Source organism: Xyrauchen texanus, chromosome 25, assembly GCF_025860055.1.
Source record: "Xyrauchen texanus isolate HMW12.3.18 chromosome 25, RBS_HiC_50CHRs, whole genome shotgun sequence".
Taxonomy (NCBI): domain Eukaryota; kingdom Metazoa; phylum Chordata; class Actinopteri; order Cypriniformes; family Catostomidae; genus Xyrauchen; species Xyrauchen texanus.
The window spans coordinates 9,078,447-9,091,207 of NC_068300.1; the positions used below are offsets into that span (position 1 = coordinate 9,078,447).

Genomic DNA, 12,761 nt, shown 5'->3' on the forward strand with positions numbered 1-12,761 from the left:
TAATTGGCCCTAGGGCATTTGGAAGTCATGAAAAGATGAAAGGGACATATATTCCAATTTTTATACAGTAAGCGTTGAGTGAAGAAAAACCAAAATTCAAGCTGTTATTCACTGAAACTCAAATATTTTGTCAGAAACCCCTAAATGATCTGATTCTAGTGTATTTGTGCCCTTTACAGGCCTGTATGAAATCTACATATGCATGAGTATGCATCTAACACAAAAGCTACCACTCATTTTTGGCCAAAACAAAGAGTTCTCTCCATCATAACACCCCGAATAGAGCACATAACCATACTCACACACTAATACAAGGACCCGCATACTGTACAAGGTCATTCAAATCTCTCAAAAGACTATACCCAGCTAGATGTAACGTACTGGAAATGTCCTCCTAACATGTGCGCGAAAAGAAATGTCCATTTATAAAACAGATATGGCATGTTCAGAGACATTGTACTGTATAAAAGCTGATATAAGCACACCTGACAAATGTGTATATTTATAGGCCAATCATTTGCTCATAGGATAATGTTTGACCTTTAAATTACTTGGCAACCATAAACAACCTACACTGAGAATAATTACATGTATTAATTGGTGGAAGAAGTGTTTATTAGTGGTGCTTGCAAATGTGACGCCCTTGTTCTACCCGCTCCGTACGGGACTCGCACCTAGGTCTCCGGTGTGGGAGGCGGGTGCTCTAACAAGGAGGCTAAAGGCTACAGCCTCTAGCGTCAGTCGCTAGTGCACCTCTTGAGGTCAGGAGAGTGAGGTTTACACACTGCACAGCTATCTATCAGCTGGCTCCCGTTACACTCACCCCCTAAACCTCACTCCCATCCGGGTCACGGCACCAATGTGACGCTCTTTTCTAACCGCTTTAGTCGCCTGGCGGATAATAGAAATGGCGGGAAAACCCATAGACTTCCATTGAATGAGGGACTCTAGATAAAGCAGAGACTCTTTTGATCTTGGTCAGTAAGCAACTACCTAAAACACTCTATCAACCATCTAGCAACTCTTATAAAAGCAATAGCTATTGTACATATTCATCAACAACTGACTATTGAGAACCCAAAGTGTATTATTCATTGCGTAGATCACATCTTTGGACACGCATTACACTTAAAATTAACTTTTACTCTCAACATGCAGTGAAAGGAACTCGCTGCTGAATACTTCAACAATAGACTACACAATTACTGGTGAGTGAAATTTAAACATTTCTAGCCAGTTGCCAAATATATACATTTTTACTTGAAATATGGATGCAAATGCGAGTCGAATCAATCTTGGGATTTACAAATTGATATAGAGATCGTTCAAATGAAGATTGCAATGCATCAGAAAATCAATAGGTTGTGCCATGCTACTAAACAATCACCATATTTATATACCCTGGTATTTAAGGTACATGTCTCAAAAACATGGTATTACCATTTACCATGTAACCATGTCAAAAACACAGTAATACTATGGCACTATTTTACTGGTGAGCACATTGCCTCTTGTGGCTTATTATAATATCCAAAATAGGTCAAGTGGTATGATCTATTTGTGGTGTTTCCTTCATATTTCCAGAAATGTTGTCGGAAGACCCACTGGTCCTATCTGCATGTACAAAGACAGATGTCTCCATACGAGGGAAGGACAGAAGAGGAGTTTCAAAGGCAAGACACTTACACACGTGAATAACCAACACTTTCATCCACTGCTGTGGCTAAAAATGATCAAAGAATTCTTACAGCGAGTGTAGAGTCCACAACAATTTCCTTGAGTGAAAAAATGCTGTTCTGGGAAGTCAGATCCATTTCCTCTCAGCATGTGATGTTTTTTTTATCGAGCCATGTAATCGCACAATCATCCTGGAGAAATGTTCTTATGCATTTACGTGATTGCAAAGAGCAACCTTCAAATGCATGAATGTACATAAAAACTACACATTTTGGTAGAATTACAGTAGTTCCCCCCAAAACATGTCAATTCTGTCATCAACTAATTCTCATGTCTTCCTAAACTGATTTGACTTTCTTCCATCTGTGGAACACAAAACAAGAAATGTTGAGGATTGTACTGTTGGCCAATCTTTTCCATATAATGAAATTGAATAGGGACTATAGGCCTAAAAAGCTCTAACCAATGTCCGTGCTCATTGGTTTTTGTGTATTGCCTTGACTACCATTACAGGTGGCGCATCCGATAACAGAGTGTACCTGTACTGAGCAGAGTTGTTGAACTGGATCAAACGAGGGTTCAGCTTTTGCACCAGAATCCTGATAATATTCATGAAGAGAAGGAAGTTCACCTGGATAGGACAAGAAACAGGAAAATTAGTAACTGTGTAAATGCGTTCAGCCATTTATGTGCCCATGCATCATCATCTTACCCCAATGGATGCTACAATAGGACCCTTGATGATCCACCAGTAAGGGGAATCGTCATTGATGTCCCAGCACCTGAAAAAACAAACATCTGGTTTAGGAAAAGGTCCATTCAAATCTGTTTTTTTCTCTTATGTAATCTATTAAAATACTGATGTAACTGTGGGCCTAAAGAGGCATTTAAATAACAAAAATAGTGTACTCATATGCTTTCACAGATGATGTAACAGTGTACAATATCTTTTGAGTCTGAGTCACTGAGATGTGCGTTTTGATCTTCAACTAGAGTTTTACATTATCAGAAGAAAAGGAGGTGGCATAAAAGTATAAAGTAAAAGTAAAGTAGAAATTGCCATAATGTTTGTTCAAATTCCTAATTCAAAGTATGAGCGAGCACTAATAGACTGCAACAGTCATGTTCTGGAAGTACAAATCCCATTCATTTTTTCCATAGATTAATCGATTTTAAGCACCGAGGTTGTTCATCGATGGTATATGCTTCCGTTAAAGCCGCCAGACTGCGTAATTTCAACTTCCTTGTTAAAAAAATCATGTTTGATACAGAACTCCTGGTGAACAACTACAAAAACGCATGGTCCAGCAGTGAAAGCTCCAGATATATATATTGTTTCTTTACTTATAATAAACAACCTAAAATCAATCATTGAAAATCAACCTATGCATTTTAAATCATTCGCAATGCTTCATGGGATTGCTGTTTTTGCCCTCATGAAAGACGGTGAGTACCCAGTCTTGTACTTTTGCCTTTTTGTCCGGTTTTCAAATAACTTTTTCCCTCAAAACAAAGTTTGTAATGTTGCGATTCACTTCGGAGCTGGTTGATTTGGTTCATGGCTTCCAGCTCTTTTATGGAGGATTTTATGAAAAGCCTATGCAAAAAATGAATTGGGAAAAATACTTGTTGTTGAGCTCTATTATGGCAGTGAAAGAATTACTCTGTGTCCTCAAAATACACTCTGGAGCAGATCCAAATGACAATACAGACTACTGGAACACCTGCAAGACAAAAACAACGAAGAAGAGAGTGAGAGAGATGGCATGCCTAGTAAAAAGGGCCTTTTATAATGTTCTAGGCAAATTTGTACTTGAGGCCAAATAAATGAAAGTGGAGACATTAGACCCAGAAGCTATTACTGCCAATGTCATTAAGTGTAGAATCTGAATCGGTTTGATCCAGACATAAACTAATTATTAGATGATAACCAGACAGAAGTGTCTTAAATGACAGAGATTCAGAGACGCAATGCTGCAGGGAATACTACCCCAGACTACAGATAAAAGAAAAGTGAATCTTAAAGTCATCCCAATCCAAAATTCATCATTTAATAAATTCTGAAGCTTGACATTTTTTTATGGAAATTATAATTCTGGCATCGGGGTTCCCACTTCGTTTTCTCACTTCTCCCGTTTTTTGTATTTTTTATAATTTCATAGAGATTTGCATATATTGAGGGCGCAATAACGTGAAAAATGTCCCCGGATACTGTAAGTAAAGCAAATGGGGAATCATTTGAAAGCTTAGAATCTGAGCTTATTATAGAATACCATCAAATTTGCATTTATGTTGCATATAATAACAAAATAAGGGCTGAAAACATCTGCATCGCAAATAGGCGCCACCTAGAGGTAATATGGTAGAAATATTAATTTGAATATAAAATCTTTTACATAGCACTTATATAAGTCATATGTCAAATCATTTTCAGGAATATGACTATACAGTTTATTTTGTTGTCCTTATACCACAGTTTGAAAGATTTTCAATAGAATTACAAAGTGAAATATGATTTCTGTAATGCATCAAATATGCGCAGATCAAATATGCACCGATCAATGCAGCTGTAAGTCCCCAGCAGCCACAAACTTGAGCTTGAGCTACAAAATGAGCCACTATTTTCTTGTCTGTGAGCTTGCTTGGGTGAATAATCCCATGTTATATCTTAGATGTCAAGAACAAAATATGCAGCCAGCAGGAAAAGCATGCTAAACAAATCATAGGAAAAATATGTTTTCAACTATTGGTGATAAAATTGGTGCTTTATATCACTGCAAAGGGCAGAATCTCAGATTTCTAATGACACCTAGATTGAGCTTCTAGTCCACTCAGAGGCCGAGGTATTCATCGAGACTATGAGGGTGGTGCATGAACTTAAAATTAGACTGAATGTCTATGGACGAGCACATCTTTGAGGGCTAAAATGCATTATAGTGCCACCTACATTTCAGATCTGAATATTGTGATGGAAATGATAGAGAAAACAATATTTTTACCTAGAACTTGCTGTGATCTAGTGGAATAAAATAAGACAATTTAAAGGGAGATAGAGTGAACAGAACCAGAATTACATGCTAACATGCTAACAAAGGTCAACAAAATTATATTATTATTATTATTTTATTTCTGTTCATCGTAAGATTGTAAACATATACAATATTTTTTTGAATAAATGCCCCAATTTATTTATTTGGGGGTGTACTGAAAATTGTAGACATTTTTTTGCAATTAGTCTACAGTATGTGTGAATGGTAAGCTTTTACATATTTGAAGTAATTCCATGGATTCAATATTCATGGATTTAATAAGGATTCGTAAACATTTGTACATCTCTAAAGTTGTTCATATATGTAAAATTATTTACATTTTAGATGAAGTCAATATTGTAAGTTTCAGTGTAAAGTGTGGCGTGCTAGCACCATATAGCTACGAATACTCATGAGATCACATTGATTTGTAATGGCCAGAAAACAGAGTGTTAGAGGGGACAGAGACAAAGAGACAGACAGCGATGTGAGTGTCTCACCCCAGCCCAACATAGCAAAACTCCACAGGCAGCGACGACTACGTGGGAATGCAGAGAGCAACAGTGAGTTCAGATACATGGCCTCCACCAGCAGCCAGAAGAAATTAGTCATCACGCAATAATGACAAAACACCACTGATGCCTTACAGGACGCCTGCGGAGAGAGACAGAGATTGTGAATGACTAACACGTCATGATGAGGAAACTCAAGAGAGGAAGGAGATCTATTCACAGCAGGAAATCAAGGAGGTAAATATTGCAACTTAGAGAAAATTCAATACAGCAACAGAATATGGATCCTTTTCACAGACTGTGATGATACATTCAAGTCTTTTAAATATAGCAAACATATTTTTTTAATCATTAAACAAAAATGTATGGCTTTACTCTTTACATTATTTTCCCTTGGCATTCATTTAAAAAACATAGTCAACACAGCTGTGATGGGGTATGAAATACAGCTGTTGAGGGAGACAGAAATTTGGCATCTTTCTCTCTTCTGACTGTTGTAATATACTGCTTTCTATTTTGTTTTTTGTTTGATTCTTTTGCTGTTTGAGCAAATGGGAAGGCAAAAATGATATTTGCTTAGGTCTCCCAATCACCACTATAGAAGTCAGTGTTGGGGAAGCTACTTTGAAACTGTAGCTTCCCATATGGTTTCAAGCTACGCTTTTTAAAAAACGCACGGTGGTGCAGCGGTTAGCACTGTCGCCTCACAGCAAGAAGGTCGTGGGTTCAAACCCTGGTTGCCCCGGCCTTTCTGTGTGGAGTTTGCATGTTCTCCCCGTGTCTGCGTGGGTTCTCTCCGGGTACTCCGGCTTCCTCCCACCATCCAAAAGACATGCAGGCTAGGTTAATTGGTGTCTCCAAAAAACAATTGCCCTAGGTGTGGATGTGGATGTGGAGGTGAGTGCGAGTGTATGTCTGTCTATGTGTGGCCCTGCGGTGGACTGGCGACCTGTCCAGGGTGTCCCCCGCCTTTCGCCCAATGTTAGCTGGGATAGGCTCCAGCCCCCCGCGACCCTGTACACAGGATAAGCGGTTGACGATGGATGGATGGATGGATGGATACTACAAAGTATCTATACATTTTAGAGCTGTCAAAATGAGGGTTAGCTTAACGCGTGCGATTAATTAAAAAGTTTAACTCATTTTTCTTTATCGTGATTAATGCATTCACACAGCATAAACCAGCATTTACAATGTTTGGAAGGGCAGAACCTTTGCGATGTGTCCGCCCAGAATCATTACACTGAAACACTCACAAACACACACACACACACACACACACACACACACACACACACACAACAGTGATTCAATGTCAGTGATAAAATGAGGGTGAAAGGAGCTCTTGACGCTATTTGTTGTACAAAACAAGACAAGATGGGACTTGTAAGACTATGTAAGGTGCAATTCATTTCCACAGAAGTACGTCATCTTTACTACTACCAAATCGCAGCATGAGACGTTTCGTCTGAAAGCGCTTTCATCTGGAGTTCAAAGCGGCGCTTGACGCTGACGCCCTGACGTGAATAATGAATGTGGCTTCATGATTGCTGTAGCAAAGTGAATAGCCACAGTCTGCCAGCTGATTAATATAGTGGAGGATGAGAATTTAAGAGATTTAATGCCCATTGCAATGAAAATGCTAACTATAGGGAGACTAGTTCTTTCAATTAGTCAACCTAACACTTAGTCTTTGGGAAATGTTTAATGTAGGGCTGTTGATTTAATGCGTTAACTCAGTGCGATTAATTTTATAAAAAATAACGTGTTAAAAAATCAAACGTAATAAGGAAGATTCCTGAGAAATGCAAGCTTGTAGTACCACCTGTTTACACCAGAGGGCAGTAAATGAAACTTCAGCTGTATGAGCAACACACAGTTTATACAGTGAACAAAACAGCCATCCAGAACAAAACAGACATTCGTTACGTTCTTGCGTTCAAAACAACTGACAGAGCACAAATGCGAACTAAGGGATCGCAAGATGTGTTTATAGATTGAGTATTAAACTATATTTAACTTGAAACAATGACCTAAACATTTTATGTTTATGACACAACGCACCTGAGACGCTACACAAGCATGTCTGATGCAGGTGTACACTGACGGGTCCTTAAACAAGCCCTCATAATAAATCTCCCACTGATTGACAAATTCACTTGTGTAATGGATTGCTGTGAACTGTGTGTCAGTGATTGACTTATGATCAATAATATGGTAGTAAACAACACATTGTAATCTAAAGCTTCTTTTAAATTGTCTTATTAATGATGAACTCTTCTGCTATAAGAATGTAAAGCAGTTTAATTATCTGAATATATATATTTATATTTATAATTGTTAAATATTTAAAGATAACTATGTATAATTATTTCATCATTATATATTGAATTAATGTTATATGACTTTCTCAGCAAATATTTGAATATGCGATTAAATGCTATTAATCTTGCTTAATTAATTGGGACACCATGTAATTAATTCGATTAAAAATGTTAATTGATTGACAGACCTAGTTTAATGTTAATGTTACTTGAATTGGAGCTATTTTAGGGCATTTCTATCTTTATACTGTGGAAGGATTTGTTTGGAAAATGTTAATAAAGCATTATATTGTTACATATTGTTTTGTTTCCTTTCCTAAGAAGGTAATAAATGCAATTAGATAGGAACAAAAAGGATATTTAGAGTCAAATTTCAACACTTTTATAATCTGCTATTAATCTTGATTAACTATGACAAATTATGTGATTAATAGCGAATAAAATCTTTAATCAACTTACAGCACTAACACATTTACATTTTAACTAATAAAAGTTGAAAACACCCTATTTTATATAACTGAGTTGAAATATAGTTATATACAGCAGTAATTGATAGTCCCTTTAAGGCTGCACATGGGCTCAAGTGAATCAGTGAATCATTTATGTGAACTAGCTTATAAAGTGTCCAATGAACCTGCGCACTAACATGAATCATAATTCTCAACCCTAAATATAAGGGAATCACTGTCCAAAAGAACCATTTCACTTAAATGACTTGGTTTTTCAAGCACTATATGAGAGGGACAGAAAGAGAGAGAGACTGTTTAGGTGAGGGCGTTTGATTTCTCCCTCAGATCAATTGTACATTAACAATAAAAGGTGACAAATGTAGACTTTTTTTTACAGTGCTACTCATTAGAAAATGTAGCTTGTTACAGGAAAAGCTGCACTGTTGTGAAAATAACTGAACTACTGTCACGCTAATGAAAAGTTAGCATTAGTAGCATTGCTACTTTTACTTGTACTTGCTTGTTTTGATTATTGGGGGGTTACATCCCCGCTGGAATCTATGCACATGGTTACTCCCAAACATTGATAGAAATTTACCCTGCAATAGTTTCCAGACAAATTGCTTGTTGGTGGTAACTTATGCAGGCAGTAGATAGCAAGGCAGCTTGCTTCGTTTTAGAATGCAGCTAAAGTCACAAATCCATTGATTTGTCATTAAAAGTCAGTGAGTGTTGTTTGTGAAGTCAATCAAGTTTATTCTTGACGGTGGAGACATTTAAAGGCAGTTAGGTCTGTGGCGATATGTGGTGTGATTGACTCACTGTAGAGAGTGTGCAGTGATCTGTGTCATCACTGGCGAACAGCGTAGCGTCTTTTATAAACACAGACGCAGATTTCAGGATGAAGGAGAAGAACAGCTGCATGTGGATGTAGTTTCGATCGCAGTGTAGTCGCCTAAATACACACACACACACACACACACACACACACACACACACACACACACACACACACACACACACACACACACACACAACACTTGTAATTTTCAGAGCACATGCTTCATGAATGAAGCAATCAAGTTGCACACAATTTAAAGTTACACCAAATAATTATTGGCCCTTTATGGGCATCTGTGGTTGACTTGTGGAGAAATATCAGTTGTGCTTAGACGCTGCTCTACTGCATGGATTTTTGATGGTACTTTACATGTAAACACACTCACTGATGGTAAAAGAAAGCCCTACAATATGTCACTTAAGTAAGTAGGTAGCATATATATCGCCAGATCTGTTTTCCTTGAAAATACACCTGCATAGGCTGAATGATGGAAGCCAGAAATGTCTCGCCATATTGAAACCGAGAGCTCTAAATGTCAATCATTATTGTAGGCTTACCGTAATGACACAGGCAACACGATTTTGAATACAGAGTTCTCATATACTGGCCCAATAATGGTATTTTGTTCATTTCTAAAGACATTAAACAAGACATCCTCCATAGTGTACCTTTAAAGCTTGCTAAAACTAGCTAACTAACCTGAGGTTTGTTAAATTGCTTGGTCCAAACGCCCTCCCAAAACTTTCAGAACTATGAGCGTTTCTCAATGCTAAGAATGCAGAGAACAGATTCGTGTTCTGAACACCAATCTTGCCAAGCCACCTTGGCAGAACGAACTTGAAAGTACAGGAGGATGGAGAATACATCTATTGTATTACGAGCTTTGAGATGTTCCTGTTGCAAAATTGACCATCCTAGTACATTTGTAGTCAGTGAGAGAACTGACATTATCACACACTGGTGACAGCATTATTATCATCACACCAGTGAGGTTTTGCACGACTAATGACAAGTTGACGAAGTGTGATGACTTTCAAGAGTAGTCAGGCTTTCACAAGCTTACAGCGGGAAACTCTTGAGGGAAAACACAATGATAAATGTTCTTCATCTGCCACCGTAGTGCCACTATGATTTATTGAACTTTAAATGGTTTCTTGAACACCAGTCACTATCCGATGCATCCTTGATATTCAGCCTGATCAAGAGCACATCAGGGAAATTTGATGCATTCTTGGTACTTGCGTTCTTGAGTGTTGGAAATTAACTTTGGCAGTGGATGATGAAGTCGAACGAGTCCAAGAGAATGTAAGAATACATAAGAATGCCCCTTCTCAATGGTCACTTTTCATGGTCAGATTGAGGTCAGGGCTTTGTGATGGCCACTCAAATACATTGACTTTGTTGCTCTTAAGCCATTTTCCACAAATTTGGAGGTATGCTTGGGGACATTGTCCATTTGGAAGACCAATTTGCGACCGAGCTTTACATTCGTTGCTTCAATATGTACACGTAATTTTCCTTCCTTATGATGCCATCTATTTTGTAAAGTGCACCAGTCCCTCCAGCAGCAAAACACCCCCACAACATGATGCTGCCACCCCCATGCTTCACGGTTGGGATGGTGATCTTCAGCTTGCAAGCCTCACCCTTTTTCCTCCAAACATTACAATGGTCATTTTGGTCAAACAGTTAAATAAAGACATCTACGTCTTAAACAAATAAGACATCTGGAGATGGAGGTGAACTATTATACTTGCAAGAACACATTGTAAAAGCACACTACCTGAACAGCAGCAGTATTACCACGGCAACTGAGAGAGACAACAGTGACGATCCGTAACCAACCGAGTAGATCAGTTTCACAGTGGCAAAATACGACTCCTGAATGACATAATGAACAAAATTAATGGACATTTAAATGATCAGAAAGATTAAAATAACCAGCTGATACAGTGTCTGAATCACATTAAATATGCAGTCTGAATGAATCAATCAATAATTCAATCAATCAACTAAGCCAAAATGGTCTTAACTGGTTTTAGATGGGCATTGCTGGTCTGTTACTGACTCAAGCTGGTTTTTGAAGGTAGACTAGCTTAATTAGTGTAGCCATGATGGTTGATCAGCCAAAAGTGCCCAAAACAAACTATATTCTAGACAATAGGCTGGTTTTAACTGTTTTAAGCTGGTCACTGCTGAAGTTTACGAAGAACTTCTTTCTAAATTGCTTCACAATGGACCCGCAACATGGCCCGCCCAATTTTCCAGCCACCTTGGTTCCAGAAGTATTTTTCCCATTATTTTTTTCCATAGGGATTTCATATAATCCTTCATAAAACAGTTCTTAGTCATGAACCAAATCAACAGCACTGAGGTGAATCACAACATTACAAACATCGATTTAAAGCAAAACAATTTTTGAAATTTGGGCACAAAGTCCATACTGTGTACTTAACCTCTTTCATGAGGGAATGAACATACAATCCCATTGCAAATTATGCTAATTTTTTTTTAAGATAGAATAATATAATACCATAGATTTAAAGTTGTTGATAATAAATATAGAGAAAAATTATTTCAAAATGTTCAGATACTGTATACACAAATATAGTAATATTTTTATCTTTTATTTTTTATATTATTATATAGTAATATAGTAATATCTTATATAGTAAATATAAGTATTTTGAGAGTGAAGGGAGACCGGGTCGATTGCGTCACTCACAGCCATCACGTTAGTGGCCGGCTGCTGCAGAGCACTTTTGGTGTGATCTGTTGGTCACGATGCTCTGATTGGACAAACGTTTTCTGCAGGATCATGGGTAGTGTAGTTCTCCACCAGCAATTCCACTAATAAACAATTTATTATTTTTTGGACTGATGACTTTAACAGTATTATTAACAACCTCAGAGCTCATGGTAAGTCTTTAAAGGTTTATAAATTGCCATTAAAAATGGAAAAATAAATTGGATTTTTCACTGTTGTGTTCTCTTGTTAGTACGTTGCGTGTCATTCCAGTGTATGGATACATGAAAGAGATTTTTTAAAGATATGGCACATTATGAATTTCAGAATATCTTTGCCCTCTTGTTGACCTCTGGGATGTTAGCTTCAACACTGCAGGCCTCATGGTAGGGGGAAACGGCCACGACCAGCCTCCAGCGGTGCAGTTACGACTCACTGTACCTACAGCACAATGAAAAAGGTTAAATGTCAACAGAAAAAATTGTGTATTGAAAGGCAATCTCATCATGCTTTTCAACAATAATTGAAATATGCAAATGTACGGAAGCGTATTGCATTCACTTGAGAAAATATAATATAATATATATAGGCCTATGTATGTGTATAGCTAATATATAATATATATAGGCCTATGTATGTGTATAGTCTAGCACTATTATATATTACAAAAAAAGATCGTATAATGTAGGACTATCTGCGTTCGCTTGGCGCTCCATTTAAACAATACATTTTTAGGGTGATGACGTCATAAAATATGACGACAGACATTAGAAGCTTCATTCTAAAACCTCAATAGAAGTTTCGAATGTAAATATGACATGACATTTGGTACAGTCTAGTATGAACGGTCAGAATGAGCGCTATGGCCATTCTAGTAGTTCTAGACTTCCGGTAGTTCTCGTGTTAAATGCAAGTACAAGTCTATTGGTTGATTAGTGTCCTTTGGAAGATCAAAGCGTGTCTCAGCCATGACAGTATTACAAATGTCATAGACAGTAATGTCTTTGTATTGAAGGCCAAGTTTAAAATAAAATATAAAATATATATAAAACCGGATTAAACTTGAAAGGCGGGACATGTTTACTTCCATGCAATCCAGCTAAAATAGAGCTCCTGGCAGGATTTTGAGGGATCTCATTAATTCAGAAAAACAGAACAAAATATATTTTTTAATGAAAAATTA

The 12,761-nt window shown here is 37.4% G+C and overlaps 1 protein-coding gene across 1 annotated transcript in view; it reads right to left on the minus strand.

Annotated features, from left to right (window-relative positions):
• Positions 1-12,761, minus strand: part of LOC127618979 (growth hormone-releasing hormone receptor-like) — a 32,567-nt gene that overhangs the window by 5,694 nt on the left and 14,112 nt on the right. Inside the window, 8 exon segments of the mRNA XM_052091684.1 lie at positions 2,217-2,308; positions 2,390-2,459; positions 3,341-3,401; positions 5,207-5,360; positions 8,814-8,946; positions 10,616-10,713; positions 11,929-11,972; positions 11,975-12,019. Of these exon segments, the coding sequence (XP_051947644.1) occupies positions 2,217-2,308; positions 2,390-2,459; positions 3,341-3,401; positions 5,207-5,360; positions 8,814-8,946; positions 10,616-10,713; positions 11,929-11,972; positions 11,975-12,019 (697 nt within the window).